Source organism: Oratosquilla oratoria, chromosome 23 (genome assembly GCF_046742065.1).
Source record: "Oratosquilla oratoria isolate Oo_2021 chromosome 23, ASM4674206v1, whole genome shotgun sequence".
NCBI lineage: Eukaryota > Metazoa > Arthropoda > Malacostraca > Stomatopoda > Squillidae > Oratosquilla > Oratosquilla oratoria.
The window spans coordinates 47,216,203-47,241,604 of record NC_134799.1 but is presented as its reverse complement, the minus strand read 5'-3'; the positions used below and the strand labels follow the sequence as shown (position 1 = coordinate 47,241,604).

General features: G+C 36.8%; 1 protein-coding gene across 2 annotated transcripts in view; it reads left to right on the top strand.

Moving 5' to 3' along the window:
• Positions 1 to 25,402, top strand: part of LOC143038108 (uncharacterized) — a 562,954-nt gene that overhangs the window by 458,830 nt on the left and 78,722 nt on the right. For both annotated transcript variants that reach the window (XM_076207096.1, XM_076207095.1), the window contains exon 7: positions 1,258 to 1,417. In XM_076207096.1, coding sequence (XP_076063211.1) covers positions 1,258 to 1,417 — 160 coding nt within the window. The remainder of the gene's footprint in view (positions 1 to 1,257; positions 1,418 to 25,402) is intronic.

Sequence of the window (25,402 nt, the reverse complement as noted above, 5' to 3'; positions counted from 1 at the left end):
CCCTCCCAGTCCCCTCATGCAGAAAAAGAGATATAATATAATATTGATATAATAATAACAATAATAATAATGATAATAATAATGATAATGATAATAATAGTAATAATAATAATAATAATAATAATAATAATAATAATGTAATGATATCAAAATATATGTAATGATAAAAATTGATAATAGTAATAATGATAGTAATAATAATAATAATAATAATAATAATAATAATAATAATAATAATAATAATAATAATAATAATAATAATAATAATGATAATAATAATGATAATAATAATGATAATGTAATAATAATAATATTGATAATAATAATAATTATGACAACAATTGCGCTGACAACATAGAACTGTAATATACACTAAACATTCAAAGACAGTGCTAATGCTAATAATAATAGAATTACAAAACAACATGACAATAACGAAATCAATAACAAAACAATAGTAAAACGATTACAAAGTTAACAATTATAATGACATCAAAATAACAATGAAAAATACATATGAATGCTTTGGGTACAAATTAGGCAAGATATCATTATCATCATCATCATCACCATCATAATCATCATTATTTTCATCATCATCATCTGAGCGCGAGTTCTACTGAGCTTAGACCCTGCTACACGGCGATTAATGAGATCTTTAGAAAGTATCTGCAAGAAAATTATTAATGCAGAAAACAGCATCACCTTCAACAAAATTTGAATATTATTATAATTATTATTATTATTATTATTATTATTATTATTATTATTATTATTATTATTATTATCATTATTATTATTACTTGTTAGTAATATTTTTATCATTATTACTATTATTATTATTTATATTGTAATTATTATTGTTCTTGTTTTATTATTGTTAGTATTATTATTATTACTATTATCATTATTATTATTATTATTATTATTATTATTATTATTATTATTATTATTATTATTATTATTATTATTATTATCATTATTATTATTACTTGTTATTAATATTATTACTATTATTATTATTACTATTATCATTATTTATATTATAATTACTATTGTTCTTGTTTTTATTATTGTTAGTATTATTATTATTATCACTATCATTATTATTATTATTATTATTATTATTATTATTATTATTATTATTATTATTATTATTATTATCATTATTATTATCATTATAATCAGTATTTTTGTTATAATTTTACATTATTCTTGGTTATCTTTTGTTCCGTCTGACACTTGTCGTCGCCGCAGGTGCTCAAGGCGGAGCGGTACCGCTTCAAAGTGGTCGTCGAGGAGCTCCGAAATGCCGCCACTGTCGAGTACAAGACTGCCCTGGTGGCCTTCATCAACTGCATCGTAATCTCGACGCCGCAACTCAAGGACAGAATCAGAATCAGGAACGAGTTTATCGGTAAGTGAGCAGACCCCTTAGGGCTGTGACCCTTGTTAGTTTTACACTGGATTTCGTTATATATTAAAATAATAATAATAATAATAAAAATAGAAATAAATAATCAACGATTTGGCGATATTTTTTCGGCAAATGTTTTGTCCATGATTTCGAAAAACATGATTGGAGCATCGCGTTTGATTTTTTCTTCTGATTTTTACCCCTTCGCACCCGCAGTTTCCCTTCAGTAGAATTAAGTTTATTAATAATTAATCAGAATAAATCCATGAAGTCACAGGTGACAGGTCTTGTATGGGGTAGAGGTACATCGCCGCACTTGAGTATGTTTTTAGAATACGGACCGAAGCCTCTTCCGCCAGACTGACTCGAAGATCAATACTAAGGTCCATATTTTGAAGGTTTGCTTGAGTTAGGGGTTCGATCTTGGCCTCAAGAGTCGCGGTTCTTAATTTTTTGATCCGAGATTTCGTGCCCGTATTCACGACTGGAGTTTCAGTTTCCTCATGATCTGCGAATAGTTGTCCATATTCGAGCAAGCAAGAGAACATCTAATTCATCCCCAGAATGTTTTCGTTATTGAAATGAGAGCTTCGACTGAGTAAGTGTGACTTCACAGTTTGCGTTTCTTTTTCCCGTTAAACCCAAGACGTCTTTTTAAGTAGAATAAAACCGTATGTCGTTGGTCACCAACGCTGAGGTTGAATGAGTTGATCGAGATGATTTTTAACTCGTAAAGGCGTAGAGCACCCCACCCCAGTGCAGAATGAATCTGTCTGCAAGACTTCTAAAGTGGGTAGAGAAGAATAACGAAACCTTGCAGGATGAAGCATAACGGTTTTCCCTTGCATGAAAAAGAAGTCTTGGTGTCGCACTCTTACTCATCCAGTGCGCCCTCTGGAGACTGTCCTTTGGCTTCTCTGGTAAGTCCTATTCGGATAGGTCTGCCCCTCTACTACGTTTCCCAGGTCTTGGAGACCCGACCTTGGATTTTAATTAACATTTTTAAGCCATCTAGTTCTTGGTCAATCTCAGGGTTTCCTATCACGAGTGATCCAACTTCAAACTTCCTTGATGATGGAATTTTCTAACAATCTCAATACATAATCTACCCATCTTAGGGTAACGAATCTAATCATATTAGTTATGAATGGGTAACCACTCAGGCCCCCTGGTCTCTTTAGGGTACCGGATGACAAGACACGATCATTTGTTTTCTCTTTCAACCCTCGGTGCTCACAGTTCTGGAAATCTTTATCCTAGGTCTGAGTTGATACTCTGTGCCTTGGTCTCATCAGTCATAAATAGCCTTGTGACAATGATCATTGTTGCCTCGGGTTTTACTGACTGAAATCCACAGTGGCCGAAAACGGTCCTCAGTCCCACTTATAGATCCTTCTGTGGCTGTTGTCTGTGTTGTATTAAGTGTTGTTCTGTTTCTGTGCTACCGGTTAATAGGAAAAAGAGGGAAGCCGTAGCTCATGGTAGTCAGTTCTCCTCATGTACAATATATTGGGGGAATGATAATCGAGGTGATAGTATTTGAAGACGAGAGGTGGGGAGATAATTCTCACCGACGTCTACGAGTATGTGGCAGTACTACTTTGTGCAGGCCCCCATTGTTGGTCCCTGGTAGGCTAGTAGAGCATGTATCCCTGCGAATAACGCTATATGGGAAATGTGTTAGTCATTAAACATAGATGTGGGTGTTAGTTCCATTGTATAGGGTTTAGTTATATGATTGGTGAACGCTGCTAGATATTGCGTATATATTGATGTTACGGTAATGTAATTGGGATAGGTATGAGAAAGTGGTCAATTAATCTGTCTGGTGACATTAGGCATTTCGTGTTGGTGATGCCGCGGAGGCGTAATGTTGTCTTACGTAGCATTATCGAGTCAAATTGTTTTGTGATTGAGGAATTTGTCAAATCTGCAAGATTAGGTCTTGCTAAAGACGAGTACAATATCACATGTGTGTGGATCACGTGCATGGTTGGTGATGGTTAGTGAAGGTTATATATATATTATGTATAGGTTGTGTAGATCAGATCTTTGTGGTAAGAGAGATATGTGAGAAAGCTATAGGAAAGGGGAAGGATGTTTTTTGGGCTTTCATGGATCTGGAAAAGGCTTATGATAGGGTAGACAGAAAGGCACTGTGGGAGGTTATGCAGATTTATGGGATAGGAGGAAAGCTTTTGGGAGCTGTCAAGAGTTTTTATGAGAGTAGTAGAGCATGTGTTAGGATTAGAAATGGAGAGAGTGAGTGGTTTGAAGTAAAGGTGGGACTTCGTCAAGGATGCGTTATGTCGCCCTGGCTGTTCAACTTATACATGGATGGGGTGGTGCGAGAGGTGAATGCTAGGGTAGTGAGTCAGGGATTGGAGATGGTTAAAGAAAATGGAGAAAAGTGGGAGGTGAGCCAGCTGTTGTTTGCGGACGACACTGCGCTTGTGGCAGGGTCAGAGGAGGGATTGAGGAAGCTGGTGGCAGAGTTTGGGAGAGTATGTGATAGAAGAAAGCTAAAGATAAATGTGGGTAAAAGTAAGGTGATGAGATGTACAAGGGGTGAAAGTGGCAGTAGACTGGAAGTGAACATTAAGGGAGAGCGACTGGAGGAAGTGGATAGTTTTAGATACTTGGGTGCAAGTGTAGCAGGAAAAGGTGGAGTGAAGGTGGAGGTAGAATGTAGATTGAGAGAAGCGAGTAAATGCCTTGGTGGTTTAAAGAGTGTAATGAGGAATAGACATTTGGGAATGGATGCGAAGAGGAGACTGTATGAAGGAGTGATTGTGCCAACAGCACTGTATGGGGCAGAAACGTGGAACATAAGAGAAGAAGAGAGAAGGAGTTTGAATGTGTTTGAGATGAGGTGTCTGAGAAGTATGGTGGGGGTTACTAGGCTAGATAGAGTGAGAAATGAGGAGGTGAGGAGGAGGAGAACAGGGGTGAAAAAGGATTTGGGAGATAGGGTTGATGAAAGAATATTAGGATGGTTTGGACACATGGAAAGAATGAGTGAAGAAAGACTAGTAAAAGAGGTATGGAAGGCAGATGTGGAGGGAGTGAACATGAGGGGACGTCCTAGGATGAGGTGGATGGATGGGGTGAAGGGGGCTTTGGGGAAGAGGGGAATGTCTGTTGAGGAAGGAAGGGAGAGGACGGAAGACAGAGGTGAGTGGAGAATGGTTGTATATGGATGATGTTGTGACTGCATGAGGAGGAATGGGCGGGGAAGTGGGGGGTGGGGTAGTATGTGTGAGTAAATTTTGACGCAGCCCGAAGGGATTTCTCCCCGTCCTCACCTTATATGCAAATGGGGACGGAGAGGGGGGGTCGCCGATTAAATGAAGCGGCCTTGCTGTGGATGTACTGTGTCTTGCGACACTGCTTCTGACCCAGGGCGGTGGGCAGGGTGCAGGGATGACCCGTCATCCAGGAGGTGCTCAGATGAGAGGAAGGGTGGGAGGGATGTGGAGTGTATTTAGGGATGAAATGGGTGGGAGTGTTTTTATGCCTTTCCCTTTTTGGCTACCTCCCTTGGAAGGGGGAAAAAGCCTTGGTATATGTATGTATATATATATATATATATATATATATATATATATATATATCTGTGTGTGTGGGTGTGTGTGTGTGTGTGTGTGTGTGTGTGTAATATATATATATATATATATATATATATATATATATATATATATATATATGCAATGCAAGAAGGGCCAAGCAGGGGCAGTCTACGAGGTGAAGTGGATAGACTGCAACGCGCACTACGTTGAAGAGACGGGAGAAAAGCACGAGATGCAAGAACATCGCAGAGCAGTGAACAGGAGGGACTAGAGTTCGGCGATATTCAAACATTGTGATGAGTATCAGCATGAGTTTCATTGTCACGGCACGGATGTTTTGTACAAAAACAAAAAGAAGGGTAGCAGGCTGTTTTTGGAAGCGTATGCTAGAGACGAAAACAGCCTGAATAGATCCGCCACACTTATTCCCACTTTCAGAGGAGCAAGGGAGAAGATGAGCGGAACAGACACTCGACAGCAAGCGAGAACCTAGGAAAGGTTACCCGTATTGCGGCTAAGGTTTCGAGCGACGGCGCCCAACCTCCAGCACATTCTGCCGGCGAAATGGGTCAAGAACACCCAGCCGCCTTTGCTGCTGAATACCTACCAAACGCCTGAATAAAGTCGTTCTCCGTGAACCAGAGTAGAACGAGTGCCTTCCTCTTCTGGAGGAGATCATCTAGACTGGTTTTATCCCTTCCTAAACTGAGGGCTCACACACAGGTGAATTGAATCGCCTAGCGGCAGCTAGGACGAGAGGATAATTACCGTCTGCTATGAAGAGGTTTGGGATAAGTAAACCATGAGGGAAAGCAATGTTGGCAGCAGAGGGTGGTTAGTTAGCATGACCAAGTAGTCTCCATCTTTGGATCAAATATTGTCACGGGGGCCCCTCCCTACACTCGTTTTCCATTATGGTGTCTTGGAACCCAAAGGCCCCAGAAGTTTCCAAATGAAGTCTCAGAAGCTTCTAAACGGGGACCCTAAGAAACTTTCGAATGGAATCCTAGATGCCTTCCAAAAGAAACTACTGGAAGTTTCTAAAGGAGCCCACCAGAAACTTCCAGACGGAGCACCAAAAGCATCAAAAGGAGGCTCAGAGAAGTTTCCAAAACGGGGCTCCAGAAGATTTCAAAGGGGGATCCCCTAGAAACTTCTGAAGGGAGGCGGGGGGCACCTAGAAACCTCCAAAGGAATGGCCTCAAAAGCTTTCAAAGAGGCACCAAGGGGCTTCCAAAAGGGGACTTTCCAAATGGGACCCCTGAAAGCCTACAAAGGGGACTCCTGGAAACTTCCAAAGGTTCCCTAGATCCTTTCAAAAGAGAGTCCCCTTTGGAAGCCTACAAGTAAGAGCCCCAGAAACCTCCAATGGGAACCCCGGAAACTTCCAAAAGGGGCCCCTATACACTTAAAAAAATTCAGGTCCCGAGATTCTTTAAAGGGGGGACCTCAGAAGTTTCCAAAATGGGCCCTTAGAAGTTTCCAAAGGGGTGGACCATAGAGGCTTCCGCAGGGGTTCCCAGAAGCTTCCAAAAGGATCCTCAATGACTTTCATTGTAGGGTCCCAAGAAGCTTTAAAAAGAGCCCAAAAAAAGATTCCAAAAAAGTCTCTAAAGCTAGAAACTTGCAAATGGGGTCCCAAAAGCTTCCAAAGGTGGGAATATCTCCACACCGAGGACGATGGTGGGTGCCAGACGATTTTATTCGGTGATAAAATGGGTTTTCAGGCGAATAGGAAATAGACTTACATAATTTAGGAGTGGGTCCTTCTTCTCCCTCCTTCTCTTACCAGTAGTTGAATCATGAGATTCCAACTTCATCTCCCCCCCCCCCCCCAAACGAGAGATCGAGGAGGAGGAAGGAGGTCCCCATACAACGCCAAATAGAAGTATCCAAAACGCTAAATTGCGTTTCGCCAAACTGCGTTTTTCCAAAATTCCATATCACGGAACTCACTAACCTAACCGAAACACAATTTGGCGAAATGGGAAGTCTGTTCGGTCCCGCTGCCACCGGACACCCAGACGCTGCCGTCGCCACTCCCGGTGTCCAGTTGCTCCCGGTACCGTCATGGTCATCGTCGTTGTCGAAGTCGTCAACCGTCAGGTTCTTGAACAGGAGACGTCAGGACAAGGATACAGAGGAGCCAGTGGAGAAGATCCCCCGACGGCCGCAAAAAAAAAAAAAAAAAAAAAAAAACAAAAAAAAAAAAAAAAAAAAGTGAAGGACCTGACTCGTTGCATTAATCATGAATCCTTTCGTTGTGGAGAGGGCTTCATTGAAACGAATTAAATCTATTGGTGGCAGGTAGAATAAACAACTGAAGAACGGGCTTGAAATATTTTCAATCCTTTCGCTTCGGAGCGGGGGGATTCTCTCAGCTGAACAAAATCGGTTGACAGCAGCAAATACTAAAGTCGTTCAAACTGCAGTGTGCAGAGGGCGAGTGGGTTCCCTCGACCGATTGGACTCTCCTGGCGGCATCTGGAATGGATATTAAAGTCTCAAAACACAGAAAAGGGTTGATATATATATATATATATATATATATATATATATATATATATATATATATATACATATACATATACATATATGTGTGTGTGTATATATATATATATATATATATATATATATATATATATATAGAGAGAGAGAGAGAGAGAGAGAGAGAGAGGGACTGATTCAGGAACACATGTATGCGGACGACACACCTTCGCCTCAGAAGTGATTAGCGTTCATCAGAAACATTGAATTACAAGGAATGAATGCTCTCAAATAATATGAGGGGAAATAGGATAATAAAGAAAAAGTAGTCCATGAAGAGACTACGAAAAAGGTAAGTTACCAAATATGATTCACGAATGCATAAAGAAAATTATGAAAATTAGAATACAAAGGTTAACAATATGTGGGCTCATATCAGCCAGAAATGCAGATAACTTAAGAATCACAAAATTTCCTCGTAAAATGAGAATGGTGATTTGTAAAAGGAGAAAAATAAAAGAAAAGTGTAGGCCATGGGTGAGGTGAGATAGCGGCACAGGTGGTGAAAGAATGTATTGCCCTAGGAAAAAAAAAAAAAAGATTCCTTCTGAAAACTGGCATGCTCCACACGCGCGCGTGCGTGCAGTGTTTGTGAGGGTAGTTTAGAAGCATGTTTATTTCATAGAGATGTATTGAATTGTAGCCCAACAGGAAATAGAAAATCAAGTCAGACAACATAAGCGAACCAAGTTTGACCGATAGAAACACAAAGACGGAACCCTACGGGTTGTATATTATAACTAGGTAAATACACGTACACATACTTCATCTTATGTATTTTGGCCATAGATATTAGATATAATGGCTATAGCCATTTGAACAGACCTTTCAGCCACCAGGGTCGTGGAGAGAAAGACCTTCCCCGAGATAATGCTTCACTCCGTTGTGAAGACCGGCCCAAAGATTCTTGGGTGTGTTCAACCCACCGCCGGCCACCACTGATCTCGTCTTCGGTTGCGTATGTGTCATGACTTCCTGGAGGTCCACTTTGGAGAGCAGACTGTTACGCGACATGTTGCCAGAGGGTCTAGGTGCCTGGAAACGCTCGTTCTGGACAAAGCTTCGGGAGGATTCCATGACTTCCTCTACGACACGGTGGCTGTCCCTTAGACGAATGAAATCGTATGGTGTCAGTCGTCACAAATTCCTTTAGTGGGCACAGCCATATCGAAGCATCCTTGACCCATTCGCGAAGGGGACCTTCCCTCAGCTGAATGGCATCGTCTGGTTTGGAGGTTTTCGGGTGCTGAATGGAGTCATGTGGAGTTATTTGAGATGGTCGTTCATCTTTCGAGGCATGGGGGTTCTTCCAATTGAATAAGATGACGAGGCATTATCCAAAATATAAATATAAAATTGAACGATACGTCCCAGCATTGATAACTGATGGAAAGTCGTCCTACCCTTCAGAGACGGCGAGCGCTTAGAAATACATTATTTATTTATTTATTATTATTATTATTATTATTATTATTATTATTATTATTATTATTATTATTATTATTATTATTATTATTATTATTATTATTATTATTATCATTATTATTATTTCTTCAAAACTACACCTCAGATTTAGATTGGCCATGATTTAAAAATGTTCAGTCGTATTCTTTCCCATTGTTTTCATTTAGTTTTGTTGTGCTTTCGTTAACTTGTCCAGATTGTCTTGACTCATTACCAGTCCAGTCAAGGAACCGTTATATTATATTTTTAGAAGCGTTTGGTTTCTGCCTGGCAGGCATTTTGTTTTGAAAACCAGGCACAGAAAATTTGATAAGTATCTGGGATTGATTGTGAATAATCATCTTTCTCTGTGGATCGAAATGATGCATCAAGACTTGAAACAACGAACGCATTACAGAGTTTTCTGATTGACCGTCACCGTGACGTCACAGATCCAGTCAATGTTGCCACATCACTCGCGTGATGAAGTCGGTGGACCGCGGGAAGCGATCACGAGACCATACCTTCTGTAGACCTACTTTCTAGTGCTGTTGATTCATGTATTGTTATAGGGTGTTACTGATGGGAGTATAGACTAGATGTAAATCACGTAATATGTTTTTGATTAACCATTAGCCCGGAAAAAGAACTGCGACAGCGCTTTCTGGAAGGACGTGTATATCGAATTTCGTTCCAGCATCTTCGAGAGCGTTCGAATCGACTTTGGTTTATGAAATAAATTGGAATTATCAAGAAAGATAGCAGACTCATCCTATAACCAGAACGAAGGAAATACGAACTATATTTCAAAGGAAACCATGTAATGAACACGAACGTAAATTACAAGGAAAAAGGATTCATTGTAGGGAAGGAATTAACCTTGGGAAACGATTGGAAAGAACTGGATGACAGGTTTCAGTCAACATTGGCCTGAACACAGTGATCTCTGCAGTCGGTGGTGACACTAATAAGAGTGCAGGCCACCTCTCTCCTTTAGGTTGACAGGCAAAGCCTGCCAGGTCGGGCTTCGTGGTGTAGTCTGAAAAGTGTTGATGCGCAGCATATAGGCTCATATTGTCGAGGATGCAAAGATGTTCATAGAAAACGTGTGCTAGATAACAGTGACAAAGCTTTGTTTTGTTGATCGCACTGACTGTGGAAAAAATATTCCGGATGCAACAAAAAAGTATTCGAACGAATGACCAAGTGCACAAAAATTAGTCATGAACTTATGATGGAATATTGCTAGAAATTATGTATTTTTTTCGCAGAAGTGAATTCGATCTCAAGAAAAAAGGACAGGAAATTGTATGTGAAGTTGAAGCATACATATTTTTTTTAATAATGCATATGGATGTGAAAATAATGACATACGTTCCTTTCCTGGATATCAGTATGCGGTATAAGCATAATCCGTATATTAAAAAAAAAGTACTTGTAAAAAGCTAACGAAAATTTTGTAATGTTTCGTTACGTTGCCAAATCCGTTGGTCCACGTTATCATATGTGTCTGGATAATGGTGGACATCAGTTTGAAGATTTGCCAACATGCAGGGAGGACTAAACTAATCTAATCTCCCCTGCCTGATCACAAAATTTCAAATTGATGATGACCTTTACGAAACATTTCAAAAAGTGCATTTTTTTTAACATCCTGTACAATAAAGTAATTAAAAGGGATGCAAAATACTGTTTCAAGTCGGGAAACATAATTAGTATAATAGTTTATTTTAACTTTGTATGTAACATAAATAAAAAAAGCTGTGTGTAATTTTAGAGATGAAAATAATGTAATTTGAAATACAGTACTGTGTATGGTGAAGTAGATTGTAATCGCTTCTTTTCTATATATTTATATATATATATATGTATATATATATATATATATATATATATATATATATATATATATATATCACAACTAAGATATGTCGTAGCACATATGTAAAATAATACTGATGACCCACTTTCGGAGAAGAATAAGCGAAGATATAGAGATCTGTATATTTCGATCACTTACTGTGATCCTCTTCGGCAGATATTACAAAGGCGGAGCATGACGACAGGAGACCTTTTGGTCCATATCTAGGTCGGATGCGGAAAAAATCATAATAATAATGAAATAATAATTATAAAAAAAACTATGATAATGTATGCAACAAACAAAATACATAAATAAATGCATAGGTATAGTTGAATAACAAACAAACAGGTAAACAGTAAATAATAATAAATTGACACATAACTAATAATAAATGAAAATCAAACAGACAAATGATAACAAAGCAAAAACAAATAATATAAAATAAATTATAATCATTACAGCATCTTGCTTAGGTGTTTATCTAAATGAGTCTTAAAGCTTCGAACTGAACTACATTGCACTACCTGTGCAGGAAGTTTATTCCATTCATTAACTACACGGTTGGCAAAGTTGTTTCTACCTACTTCCAAATTGAATCTATTTCCGGATAGTTTGAGACCATTGTTTCTTGTCTGATTCTCATTCAATGTGAAAATTTTGTCACTTTTGATGTTGCCAATTCCCTTTAAAATCTTAAAGACCTGTATCAAGTCATCTCTGAGTCTACGCTTTTTTAGGGAAAACAGATTCATATGTTTTAGTCGATTTTCGTATGATTTATTTTTTATTTTTTGAATCAGTTCTGTGGCTCGCCGTTGTACTTTTTCCAGTCTGTCAATGTCTTTAATGAGATTCGGTGACCATACAGAAACAGCATATTCCAAATGTGGACGAACTAACGATTTATATAGCTTGTTAATGAGCGATGGACTTTTGAAATAAAAAGATCGCGCAATCAGATATGAGTTACAAAGTACAGAACAATGTGTATTTATAGTAAAGCAGTGAGGTAGCATGAGGGGACGAGGCTCAGGTCAACACGCCCGGCACGCATGCTCGCATCTTGGTGGCTCAGGTCACATGACCGGCGTAGCATGGGCCTTGGTGATTTTTGTCCACCGCTAATGTTGATGGTAGCATTTTATTTATGGCAAAAGAAGAAATACAGTCTGGTGACCATTGACCATGGGAAATGTTATAATTTGGGAAATTATTTATTAGGGAGGATTCTACTATTTTTTCTTCTGAAACTACATTTGGATTTATAAATTATTTCAGCATCGTCCCAATTTATTCGGTGGTTTTTATTGGCGACGTGCTGAAATACTGCGGAATTTTTTTTCACAACCAGCTCAATCACCTAACGAACAATATTAAATTCAAGGTGGAATGGGAATTAGATCACAAATTACCTTTTCTAGATATTTTAATAAACAGTTTATAGGAAGCCCACCCACACAGGGAGCTACCTACATTTCTTTAGCCACCATCCTGACAAAATAAAATATAGTGTAGCTTCAGGCCTATTCCTACGGGCTTTGAGAATTTGTAGCTCCCAATACTTAGATTTGGAACTAAATTCAGTGAAAAATCAACTAACAAAATTAGGATACCCGCCGTGGTTTTTACAAAAAGCTCTTAGCAAGGCCAAAATTATTTTTCACAAAACAGATTCCCATTCCGCCATGAATCATCATTGGGATAATAGAAGCATAAAATTGCCTTTTAACAAATCAATCCATGAATTGTCTCACATGTTACCAAAGGAAAAGGTAAATTTTATCTTCCATTATCCTAATAATTTGTTCAGTAAAGTTGTCAATATACATCATAGATCCAAGAGTAATACAACTCCTGGAGTTTATAAATTACCTTGTTTAGATTGCAATGATGTATATTGGGGACAGACGGGTCGAGATCTTAATACCAGGGTTAAGGAGCACAAGAACTCTGTTAAATACGGACAGGAAAATTCCGCAGTATTTCAGCACGTCGCCAATAAAAACCACCGAATAAATTGGGACGATGCTGAAATAATTTATAAATCCAAATGTAGTTTCAGAAGAAAAATAGTAGAATCCTCCCTAATAAATAATTTCCCAAATTATAACATTTCCCATGGTCAATGGTCACCAGACTGTATTTCTTCTTTTGCCATAAATAAAATGCTACCATCAACATTAGCGGTGGACAAAAATCACCAAGGCCCATGCTACGCCGGTCATGTGACCTGAGCCACCAAGATGCGAGCATGCGTGCCGGGCGTGTTGACCTGAGCCTCGTCCCCTCATGCTACCTCACTGCTTTACTATAAATACACATTGTTCTGTACTTTGTAACTCATATCTGCCGAAGAGGATCACAGTAAGTGATCGAAATATACAGATATCTATATCTTCGCTTATTCTTCTCCGAAAGTGGGTCATCAGTAATATATATATATATATATATATATATATATATATATATATATATTTATATATATATATATACATATACATATATAAATGTATATATATAGTTACGGTTGTTTACTTGTCGCTCTCCTCCCCCGGTCCTCACTGGGATCCTGTTTACTTCGATGCCCCGGATATACTTCTGAACACGACCGCCTTCCCATACGAAGCAGTTTCGACTTTCGTGCACAATGGGAAGGTACATTAGAGGGCTAGGAAAGAACGATTCATTAGACCCAGGACGAAAAATTTACAGATTTTAATTAAGATAATGGAAAGTGGGACTATGTACAAAAGTGAAGTGTTCCGGCCTTAGGCTTCGGGCCGCTGAACAACTTCTACAAAGAGAAACAAAAACATACAGTTTTACAAAAATACATTGATTGGAGCTCTTCAATCTTTAGGGTTTGATCAGAGTCTGGGTAGTTAAATAATTACCACAGACAACCGTATCAAGCCGATTGTTGAACATTGTCCTGGATTGTACTCGTCTATAATAACAAGAGTGTGGGTGTGAGTATATGGAATATGATAGCAGGATGGCTATATATAAAGAGTGAGAATTGTTCAGTGTGTAGAACGCCCAGAATATCAGATATCAAGATTAGACATCTAGAGTAGACTGTGTCGTTTATTATCTGAATCAAGTCTGACTAACAGTTGTTTCCGTGACTTTGAGGAAAGCTCGGATTGACCCAAGGATTTTATCATCTTACCTAATTACATAAAAATATGTACATAATATATGTTAAGATTTATAATAATGGTTATAAACCTTTACAGGGGAAATTAACAATATTATGAAGCAGAGTTTTTCGAGCCGTTGTCCATTAACGTAAAAAATAGTAACCGGTAAAATGAAAAGCAAGGAAATAAGATACTAGAAATATGTAATAATATTGAACGGTTATGTATAAAATAAAGTTCTTAATTTTTTAAGCCGAAGTCATGAATCAGTTCTCGAACAACTCTTGGAAGGTTCCAACACAACACATCCTGTATGCAAATCTTTTGACATATCTTTGTGAGAACCTAATACCGTTAATACTTCTTCTTTTGAATAGAAATTACATATACTCAACAATGCATTTGTATATGATCCAGGAAGTTAATATGTAATTAAAGTAGATATTTAAAAGGTGTGTACGTTTGTCAGACGTACGGTAAATTATATTTCATCACAATTAATAGGCACGAGACAAATGCGCAACACACACACACACACACACACACTTCAACGAACGGACGGCTTGGAAGACGTTCTGAAGAAAATTGAAGATTGTGGACCCCAACGCAAAGAGAAGTGCCTATTGTATTTACAGGGTGGGGGAAAATTGCTCGTGGGGTAGTGGGAAAGTAAGGAAAGAGGAGAAGGCGAGGGATTGCTGGGGAAATGGAAGGAAATGAGGAAGTAGAGGACTTGGCCCAAGCAGAACGCCGAAAAGTAAACAAACGACCACAAGACCAGCTGGGAGACGACGAAATGTCTAATAAGAAGGTAAAGATTAGAAGTATAGATAGGAGCAATACAGTAGAAAGTGATGAGAATATTTTCAAGGGATATAAAGAGGGTGGGGGGACACAACCCCCCCCCCCCGACTGACAAGACTAGAGGAGAAGGTTGATAAGGTGATCGAGGACTTGGAGCGTAGGTTAGGTCATGTCAACACCATTTTACAAAGGGTTGAAAGATTGGAAGAACTAGAGAAGGCGAATAAAAACTTAACTGATGAAATAGAAGACCTAAAAAGACAGTTAAGAGATGTAAAGGTGGAGAATGAGGAATTGAAGAAGAATAGTAAAGAAAACAGAGAGGCAATAGCTAAAGAAGCTAAGAATTGGAAAGCAACCCAAGAAGGAAATAAGGTTTCATTCACTGACATAGTCAAACAGCAATTGAAAGAACATACTGAAGACTCAGTTATTAAAGTGATGAGACAAAAGGAGAATATAGTAAGAGATTTAGCAGACAAGAAGAAATGTATAATTATATTAGGAATGGAAGAGAAACACAACCCAGATAGAACCACAAGAATCAAAGAGGAAAATGAAAAAAGTAAGCCAATTACTAGAATCAGTTCAGGAAGATGAACCAGAAATTATGAAACAAATCGAAGAGAAATTTAGACTCGGAAAGTATAGCACAGACAAGACCAGACCAATTAAGATTAAATTCAAGTCACAAACAACTGCAGAGAATATCTTATCCAAAACTGGGAAACTAGCAACAAGTGAACAATATAAAAAGATATGGATAAAAAGGGAAATGAATAAAGAGGAAAGAGAGGAAGAAAAGCAGAAAAGACTGGAAGCTAAGGCAAAAAACGAGATAAGAACGGAGTCAGAGAAAGAGAGATTCTATTGGAGAGTAGTGAACATGAAACTAAGGAAGTTCGACATACAAAAGAAAAACATAAGGGAAACAGAGAACACAATGGAAGTGGCAGAAAACTAAGAGTGTCTTACACAAATATAGATAGATTAATAACAGGATTGAATGAGTTGAATGATTATTTAAAGGAAAAAGAACCGGACATAATGGGAATTATAGAAACAAAATTAAAAGGCCCACTACCACCCAACAGTGTAGGACATGATGCATACAATTATTGGATTAGAAACAGAGAGAAAAAGCAAGGGGGTGGAGTTATGTTCCTGACTAAGAAGGATATAAACGTGAAAGGTGTCATATATGGAAAGAATACAGTAGAGATGATTATGATAGAAGTGGAAGACAGAGATAAGAAGAGCAGAAAATTTGTGATCAATTATGTGCCTCCAAAAACAGCCTCATGGGAGGAGAGTGAACATAAAAGTATGTTAGAGGACACAAAGATAACATTAAATAAAATAATGGAAGATGGAGGAAGAATAGTTATGATGGGCGACTTTAATTGCAAAGAAATCTGCTGAGAAGAAATGACAGTAAAGGGTGGAGACGACTCATGGGGAAACGCTCTACTTGAGATGATTATTGACCACACAATGACACAATGGATACAGGAGAACACTAGGTATAGAAATGAAGAAGAACCATCGAGACTAGACTTATTAATTACATCTGAACCTAGAATAGTGGATAAGATTGAATATAAAACACCAATAGGTAAAAGTGACCACATATTGATTGAACTGGAACTTAATGAAGAAAAATATATGAAAAGAAATGAACAATATAGAAAAGGAAGAATGATGTATGAAAAAACAAACTTTGATAAAATAAGAGAATTCTTTCAACAAGAAAACTGGGAAGAAATATACAAAGAAGAAACATCAGTGGAAGAGAAATGGAATATTTTGACAAAAATTTACAAAAAAGGAGTGGAAAAGTATGTCCCAAGACAAAAACAAGAAAAAGAATATGTAAAATGCTGGTACAACAAAAGTTGTATGGAGTTAAAAGACAAAAGAGACAAAGCCTGGACCAGATGGAAAAAAGACAGAAGACCTGAAAAATGGAAAATATATACCGGTTATAGAAATGAATATGTACAAACGTGCAGAGAGGAAAAGAGAAAATATGAAAAAGACGTCATAGAAAAATGTAAAGATCAACCAAAACTATTCTACAGATTTGTAAACAATAAACTGAAAAACAAACAGGACTTGGAGAAATTAAGACAGGAGGGAGTTGAATACAATGAGGAAATGGAAATGGCGGAAATTATGAACAAACATTTTAAATCAGTGTTTACAAGGGAGAACATACAACCTGAAGAGATTGAATGGAAAGAGAAAGTCCCCCCTATAGAAGAAATAGAAGTATCAAAGAATGAAATATTGATACACTTGAGTAATCTTGATGTCAGAAAATCGCATGGACCAGATGAAATAGCAAACTGGATTCTGAAAGAATGCAGGAATGAACTGGCAGACAAAATACATAGCATAATAAGCAGTTCCTTGAAAGAAGGAAAAGTTCCAGAAGATTGGAAAAAAGCAAATATAGTACCTATATATAAAGGAGGAAATAAAGAAGAACCTACCAACTATAGACCAGTCTCTCTAACAAGTACAATAGCAAAAAATTGTGAAAGAATTATCAAAAGTAGATGGGTAAAATACTTGGAAAAAAACAACGTACTAAATCCAAGGCAATTTGGATTCAGACAAGGACGATCATGCTTCACCAATTTAATATGTTTCTATTCAAGGCTAATAGATATAATACAAGAAAGAGATGGATGGGCTGATTGTGCATTTCTAGACCTAAAAAAAGCTTTTGACAAAGTACCACATAAGAAGTTGCTTAAGAAATTAGAATCTGAAGGAGGAATACAAGGTAAATTACTAAATTGGATGGAAGACTTTTTGCAAGAAAGAAAAATGAGAGTAGTGATAAGAAACCAGCACTCAAAATGGGATGAAGTAATAAGCGGTGTCCCGCAGGGAACAGTTCTGGCCCCAATAATGTTTGCTATATATATTAATGATATGGATGAAGGAATTGAAAGCTATATGAGCTTCTTTGCAGACGATGCAAAACTACTGAAAAGAGTGAAAACTGAAGAAGATTGTGAATCACTACAGAGATCTAAATAAAGTACAGGAATGGAGTAGGAAGTGGGAGATGGAGTTCAATACAAAAAAGTGTAGTATAATGGAATTTGGAAAAAGCAAAAACAGAATAACAGGATCATATAATTTGGGAGAAGAAGGAATAAAAAAAGTAGAAAATGAGAAGGACCTGGGAGTCATTGTTATGAATAATATGTCACCTGAGAAACATATAAATAAGATTTTTGGAGAAACTTATAATTTAATAAGAACAATCAAAGTGGCATTTACATACCTGGATGAAGAAATGGTGAGGAAAATCCTAATCACCCTGATAAGACCAAGATTGGAATATGCAGCAACGATATGGTCACCAAGTACAAAAAAAATGTATAAAAAAACTTGAAAGAATACAAAGAGCAATTACAAAACTGGCACCAACACTCTCAAAACTATCATATGAAGAGAGACTACAAAAACTTGAACTACAGACACTAGAGCAAAGAAGAGAGAGAGGAGATTTGATAGCTATTTACAGAATCATGAAAGGCATAGAAATTACTGATAGAGAGAATCTGATAAAATGGGATGACAGAAATACAAGAGGACACGGAAAGAAAATAAAAAAAGACAGCTATAGAAGAGATTTGAAAAAGAACAGCTTTCCTCACAAAGTAATAGACAGTTGGAACAAGTTAGATGAGAAAGTGGTGTGTGCAAAAACAATACATGAATTTAAAAATTGTTTAGATAAAATGAGATATGAAGACGGTACCCCACGAGCATAGCTCCCCTTCCCGTAAAATACAACTAGGTAAATACACGCGTGTGTGTGTGTGTGTGTGTGTGTGTGTGTGTGTGTGTGTATTTACCTAGTTGTATTTACCTAGTTGTATTTTACGGGAAGGGGAGCTATGCTCGTGGGGTCCCGTCTTCATATCTCATTTTATCTAAACTATTTTTAAATTCATGTATTGTTTTTGCACACACCACTTTCTCATCTAACTTGTTCCAACTGTCTATTGCTCTGTGAGGAAAGCTGTTCTTTTTAAAATCTCTTCTATAGCTGTCTTTTTTTATTTTCTTTCCGTGTCCTCTTGTATTTCTGTCATCCCATTTTATCAGATTCTCTCTATCAGTAATTTCTATGCCTTTCATGATTCTGTAAATAGCTATCAAATCTCCTCTCTCTCTTCTTTGCTCTAGTGTCTGTAGTTTAAGTTTTTGTAGTCTCTCTTCATATGATAGTTTTGAGAGTGTTGGTGCCAGTTTTGTAATTGCTCTTTGTATTCTTTCAAGTTTTTTTATACATTTTTTTGTACTTGGTGACCATATCGTTGCTGCATATTCCAATCTTGGTCTTATCAGGGTGATTAGGATTTTCCTCACCATTTCTTCATCCAGGTATGTAAATGCCACTTTGATTGTTCTTATTAAATTATAAGTTTCTCCAAAAATCTTATTTGTATGTTTCTCAGGTGACATATTATTCATAACAATGACTCCCAGGTCCTTCTCATTTTCTACTTTTTTTATTCCTTCTTTTCCCAAATTATATGATCCTGTTATTCTGTTTTTGCTTTTTCCAAATTCCATTATACTACACTTTTTTGTATTGAACTCCATCTCCCACTTCCTACTCCATTCTTGTACTTTATTTAGATCTCTCTGTAGTGATTCACAATCTTCTTCAGTTTTCACTCTTTTCAGTAATTTTGCATCATCTGCAAAGAAGCTCATATAGCTTTCAATTCCTTCATCCATATCATTAATATATATAGCAAACATTATTGGGGCCAGAACTGTTCCCTGCGGGACACCGCTTATTACTTCATTCCATTTTGAGTGCTGATCTCTTATCACTACTCTCATTTTTCTTTCTTGCAAAAAGTCTTCCATCCAATTTAGCAATTTACCTTGTATTCCTCCTTCATATTCTAATTTCTTAAGCAACTTCTTATGTGGTACTTTGTCAAAAGCTTTTTTTAGGTCTAGAAATGCACAATCAGCCCATCCATCTCTTTCTTGTATTATATCTATTAGCCTTGAATAGAAACATATTAAATTGGTGACGCATGATCGTCCTTGTCTGAATCCAAATTGCCTTGGATTTAGTACGTTGTTTTTTTCCAAGTATTTTACCCATCTACTTTTGATAATTCTTTCACATATTTTTGCTATTGTACTTGTTAGAGAGACTGGTCTATAGTTGGTAGGTTCTTCTTTATTTCCTCCTTTATATATAGGTACTATATTTGCTTTTTTCCAATCTTCTGGAACTTTTCCTTCTTTTAAGGAACTGCTTATTATGCTATGTATTTTGTCTGCCAGTTCATTCCTGCATTCTTTCAGAATCCAGTTTGCTATTTCATCTGGCCCATGCGATTTTCTGACATCAAAATTACCCAAGTGTGTCAATATTTCATTCTTTGTTACTTCTATTTCTTCCATAGGGGGGACTTTTTCCTTCCACTCAATCTCTTCAGGTTGTATATTTTCCCTTGTAAACACTGATTTAAAATGTTTGTTCATAATTTCTGCCATTTCCATTTCCTCAGTGTATTCAACTCCTCCTTGTCTTAATTTCTCTAAGTCTTGTTTGTTTTTCAGTTTATTGTTTACAAATCTGTAGAATAGTTTTGGTTGATCTTTACACTTTTCTATAACATCTTTTTCATATTTTCTTTTTTCCTCTCTGCACTTTTGTACATATTCATTTCTATAACCAGTATATATTTTCCATTTTTCAGGTCTTCTGTCTTTTTTCCATCTGTTCCAGGCTTTGTCTCTTTTGTCCTTTAACTCCCTACAACTTTTTTTGTACCAGCATTTTACATATTCTTTTTCTTGTTTTTGTCTTGGGACATACTTTTCCACTCCTTTTTTGTAAATTTTTGTCAAAATATTCCATTTCTCTTCCACTGTTGTTTCTTCTTTGTATATTTCTTCCCAGTTTTCTTGTTGGAAGAATTCTCTTATTTTATCAAAGTTTGTTTTTTCATACATCATTCTTCCTTTTCTATATTGTTCATTTCTTTTCATATATTTTTCTTCATTAAGTTCCAGTTCAATCAATATGTGGTCACTTTTACCTATTGGTGTTTTATATTCAATCTTGTCCACTATTCTAGGTTCAGATGTAATTATTAAGTCTAGCCTCGATGGTTCTTCTTCATTTCTATACCTAGTGTTCTCTTGTATCCATTGTGTCATTGAATGGTCAGTAATCATCTCAAGTAGAGCATTTCCCCATGAGTCATCACCACTCTTTACTGTCATATCTTCCCAGCAGATTTCTTTGCAATTAAAGTCGCCCATCATAACTATTCTTCCTCCGTCTTCCATTATTTTAGTTAATGCTATCTTTGTGTCCTCTAACATACTTTTATGTTCACTCTCCTCCCATGAGGCTGTTTTCGGAGGCACATAATTGATCACAAATTTTCTGCTCTTCTTATCTCGGTCTTCCACTTCTATCATAATCATCTCTACTGTATTCTTTCCATATATGACACCTTTCACGTTTATATCCTTCTTAGTCAGGAACATAACTCCACCCCCTTGCTTTTTCTCTCTGTTTCTAATCCAATAATTGTATGTATCATGTCCTACACTGTTGGGTGGTAGTGGGCCTTTTAATTTTGTTTCTACAATTCCCATTATGTCCGGTTCTTTTTCTTTCAAATAATCATTCAGTTCATTCAATCCTGTTATCAATCCATCTATATTTGTGTAAGACACTCTTAGTTTTCTGCCACTTCCATTGTATTCTCTGTTTCCCTTATGTTTTTCTTTAGTATGTCGAACTGCTTTATTTTCATGTTCACTACTCTCCAATAGAATCTCTCTTTCTCTGACTCCGTTCTTTCCTCGTTTTTTGCCTTAGCTTCAATTCTTTTCTGCTTTTCTGCCTCTCTTTCCTCCTTATTCATTTCTCTTTTTATCCATACCTTTTTATATTGATCATTTGTTGCTAGTTTCCCTGTCTTGGATAGAATTTTCTCTGCTGTTGTTTGTGACCTGAATTTAATCTTAATTGGTCTGGTCTTATCTGTACTATATTTTCCGAGTCTGAATTTTTCCTCAATTTCCTTTATAATTTCTGGTTCATCTTCCTGGACTAATTTTAATAAACTGCTTACTCTTTCATTTTCCTCCTTGATTCTTGCGGTTCTATCTGGGTTATGTTTCTCTTCCATTCCTAATATAATTATACATTTCTTTTTGTCAGCTAATTCTCTTACTATATTCTCCTTCTGTCTCATCACTTTAATAACTGAGTCTTCATTATGTTCTTTCAATTGCTGTTTGACTATGTCAGTGAATGAAACCTTATTCCCTTCTTGAGTTATTCTCCAATTTTTAGCTTCTGTAGCTATTTTCTCTCTGTTTTCATTACTATTCTTCTTCAATTTCTCATTCTCCTCCTTTACATTTCCTAACTGTCTTTTTAGGTCCTCTATTTCTTCAGTTAAGTTTCTGTTAGCCTTCTCTAGTTGTTCCAACCTTTCAATTCTTTGGAAAATGGAGTCTACGTTACCTAACTTACGCTCCAAGTCCTCGATCACCTTATCAACTCTCTCCTCTAGTCTTATCAGTCGGGGGGGGGGGTTGTGTCCCCCCCACCCTCTTTAAATCCCTGGAACATATTCTCGTCACTTTCTTCTGTATTGCTCCTCTCTATACTTCTAATCTTTACATTTTTATTAGACATGTCATCCTCACTCAGTCGTTTGTTTACCTTCCGCTTGTCTGGCTGGGCCAAGTCTACTCCCTCCTCATTTCCTTCCATTTCCCTCAGTAATCCCTCCCCTTTTCCTCTTTCCCTACTTTCCCACTACTCCACGAGCAATTTCCCCCCCACCCTGCAAAAACACTAGGCACTTCTCTTTGCGTTGGGATCCACAGACTTCAGTTTTCTTCAGAACGTCATCCAAGCCGTCTATTCGCTGAAGTGTGTGTGTGTGTGTGTGTGTGTGTGTGTGTGTGTGTGTGTGTGTGTGTGTGTGTGTGTGTGTGTGTGTGTGTGTGTGTGTGTTAGTATTTACCTAGTTATATTTACCGAATTTTATTATACGGGGAGTTATGCTCGTAGTGACCCGTCTTTGTATCTCTCAGCATCTAGTTTGTTCTAAAATTCTTGTAAGGTGTTTGCACACACTATTGGTTCGTCTAATTTGTTTCAGGTATCTACCACTCTGTGTGAAAAAAAAAATTGTTTTCAGATCTCTTCTATAAATGTCCTTTTTGAGTTTCTTTTTTGTGTCCTCTTGTTTTTCATTTATCACACTTTAATAAGTCTTCTCTGTCAAGGACTTCCATGCCTTTCATGATTCTGTAAATGGCCAATAGATCTCCTCTTTCTCTTCTTTGTTCCGGGGTTGGTAATTCCAGTTGAAGCAATCTTTGTTCGTACGAGTATGTTAACTTTAAAAGTGCTGGGGCCCTCTTTGTCGTTGCTCTTTGGATTCTTTCTAACTTCTTTATATTATTTGTAGTACTGGGTGTCCATAGTGTCGCAGCCTACTCCAATCTTGTTCTTATCAGTGTGACTAATATTTTTTTACCATTACTTCATCCAAGTTATTAAAAGACACATTTACTGATCTTGGTAAATTGTAGGTTTCTCCGACTATTTTGTTTATATGCTTGTCTGGGGACATGTCTTTGGTGATAATTACTCCTAGGTCCTTTTCGGAGCTAACTTTCTTTACTTCCTTTGTACCGATTTTATATTGTCCTAATATTCTTTTTTTACTTTTTCCAAACTCTATTATACTACATTTCTTGATGTTGAAGTTCATTTCCCACTTTTGGCTCCATTCCCAGACTTTGTCCAGGTCTCTCTGTAGTGATTCACAGTCTTTTTCTGTACTTTCTGTATTAGTTCTGCGTCTTCTGCAAAGAAATTCATATAACATTCTACACTTTCGTCCATGTCATTGGGACTCCACTTATCATTTCTTTCCAGGTCGAGTTTTTATCTCTAAGTACCATTCTCATTTTCCTCCCATGCAAGAAATCTTCCATCCATTTCAATAATTTTCCTTGTACACCTGTTATTTCGAGTTTTCTTAATATTTTTGTGTGGTACTTTAGCAAACGCCTATTGTAAACCCCGGAAAGTAGTCTGCCCATCTGTCCCTTTCTTACATTATATTTATTAATCTTAAAAAAAAAAAAAAAAAATCAAGTTTGTGGTACATAATCTTCCATGCCTAAAATTAAATTGTTTTGGATTCAGTGTACTGTTTTCGTCCATCTATTTCTGATAACTTTTTCACATATTTTAGCTGTTGTGCTTGAAGGGAGACCGGTCTCTAGTTTGTTGGATCTTCTTTAACTCCCCCTTTATATATTGGCACAATATTGGCATATATTTAGTCTTGCGGTACCTTTCCTTCTTTGAGTGAGCAATCTATTATCTTAAATATTCTGTCCGTTAGTTCATATGTACATTCTTTTAGCATCCAGTTTGCAATTTCGTCCTGTCCGTGTGGTTTTCTGACATCAAGGTTTATTGATTTGTCCCTTATTTCTTTCTGTGTCACAATTATTTCTTTCATTGGGGGGATCTTTCTCCCTTTCCTTCATCCCAATTGTGTATATTTTCATTTGTGAATACAGATTTGAAATGTTTGTTCACAATTTCAGCCATTTCTATATCTTCTATATATTCCGTATTCCCTTGACGTAGTTTCACTATTTCCTGTTTATTTTTAATTTACCATTTACATATTTGTAGACTAACTTAGGTTGATCCTTACCTTTGTCTATTATGTCTTTTTCATGTTTTCTTTTTTCTTCCCTGCGTATTTTTACATGTTCATTTCTTAGCTTGATATATATTTGCCACTTACCCGTTTTTTCATCTTTTCCAAGCTTTGTCTATTCTATCTTTTGCCTCGCTACATTTGTTTTTGTACCAGCACTTAATGTACACCTTTTCCTGTTTTTGTTGTGGTATGTATTTATCCAATCCTTCATTATAGATTTCTTTTAATATCATCCACTTCTCTTCCATCTGTCTTTCTTCATTAAGGAAGTTTTCCCAACTCGTTTTTTTAAAGAATTTTCTGAGTTTCCCAAAATTTGTTTTGTTATACATTAGTCTTCTTTTTCTGTGTTTCTCATTTCTTCCCAAATAAATTTCCTCTTTTAGTTCGAACTCAATTAGTATGAGGTCATTTTTCGCAATTGGTGTCTTGTATTCCATTTTGTCCACAATTTCAGTCTCTGACGTAAATATTAAGTCTAGTCTTGACGGTTCTTCATTATTACTATACCTGGTATTCTCTTTTACCCATTGTGTATTCAATGGTCATGTCCAGTAGTATATTTCCCCAAAGGTCCTCTCCACCTCTCACTGTCATCTCCCAACATATTTTTTTAGAGTTAAAGTTCCCAATAATCACTAAGTTTCCCCCTTCTTTCAGTATTTCATTTAATGCATGCCTTGTGTCTTCCAACATTTTGGAATGGTCATTCTCTTTCCAAGAATATGTTTTCGGAGGCACATATATCACTACAAATGTTTTACTTTTCATTTCACTATTTTCAACTTTTATCATAATCAATTCCTCATTATTATTTCCTTCTGTTATCTTTG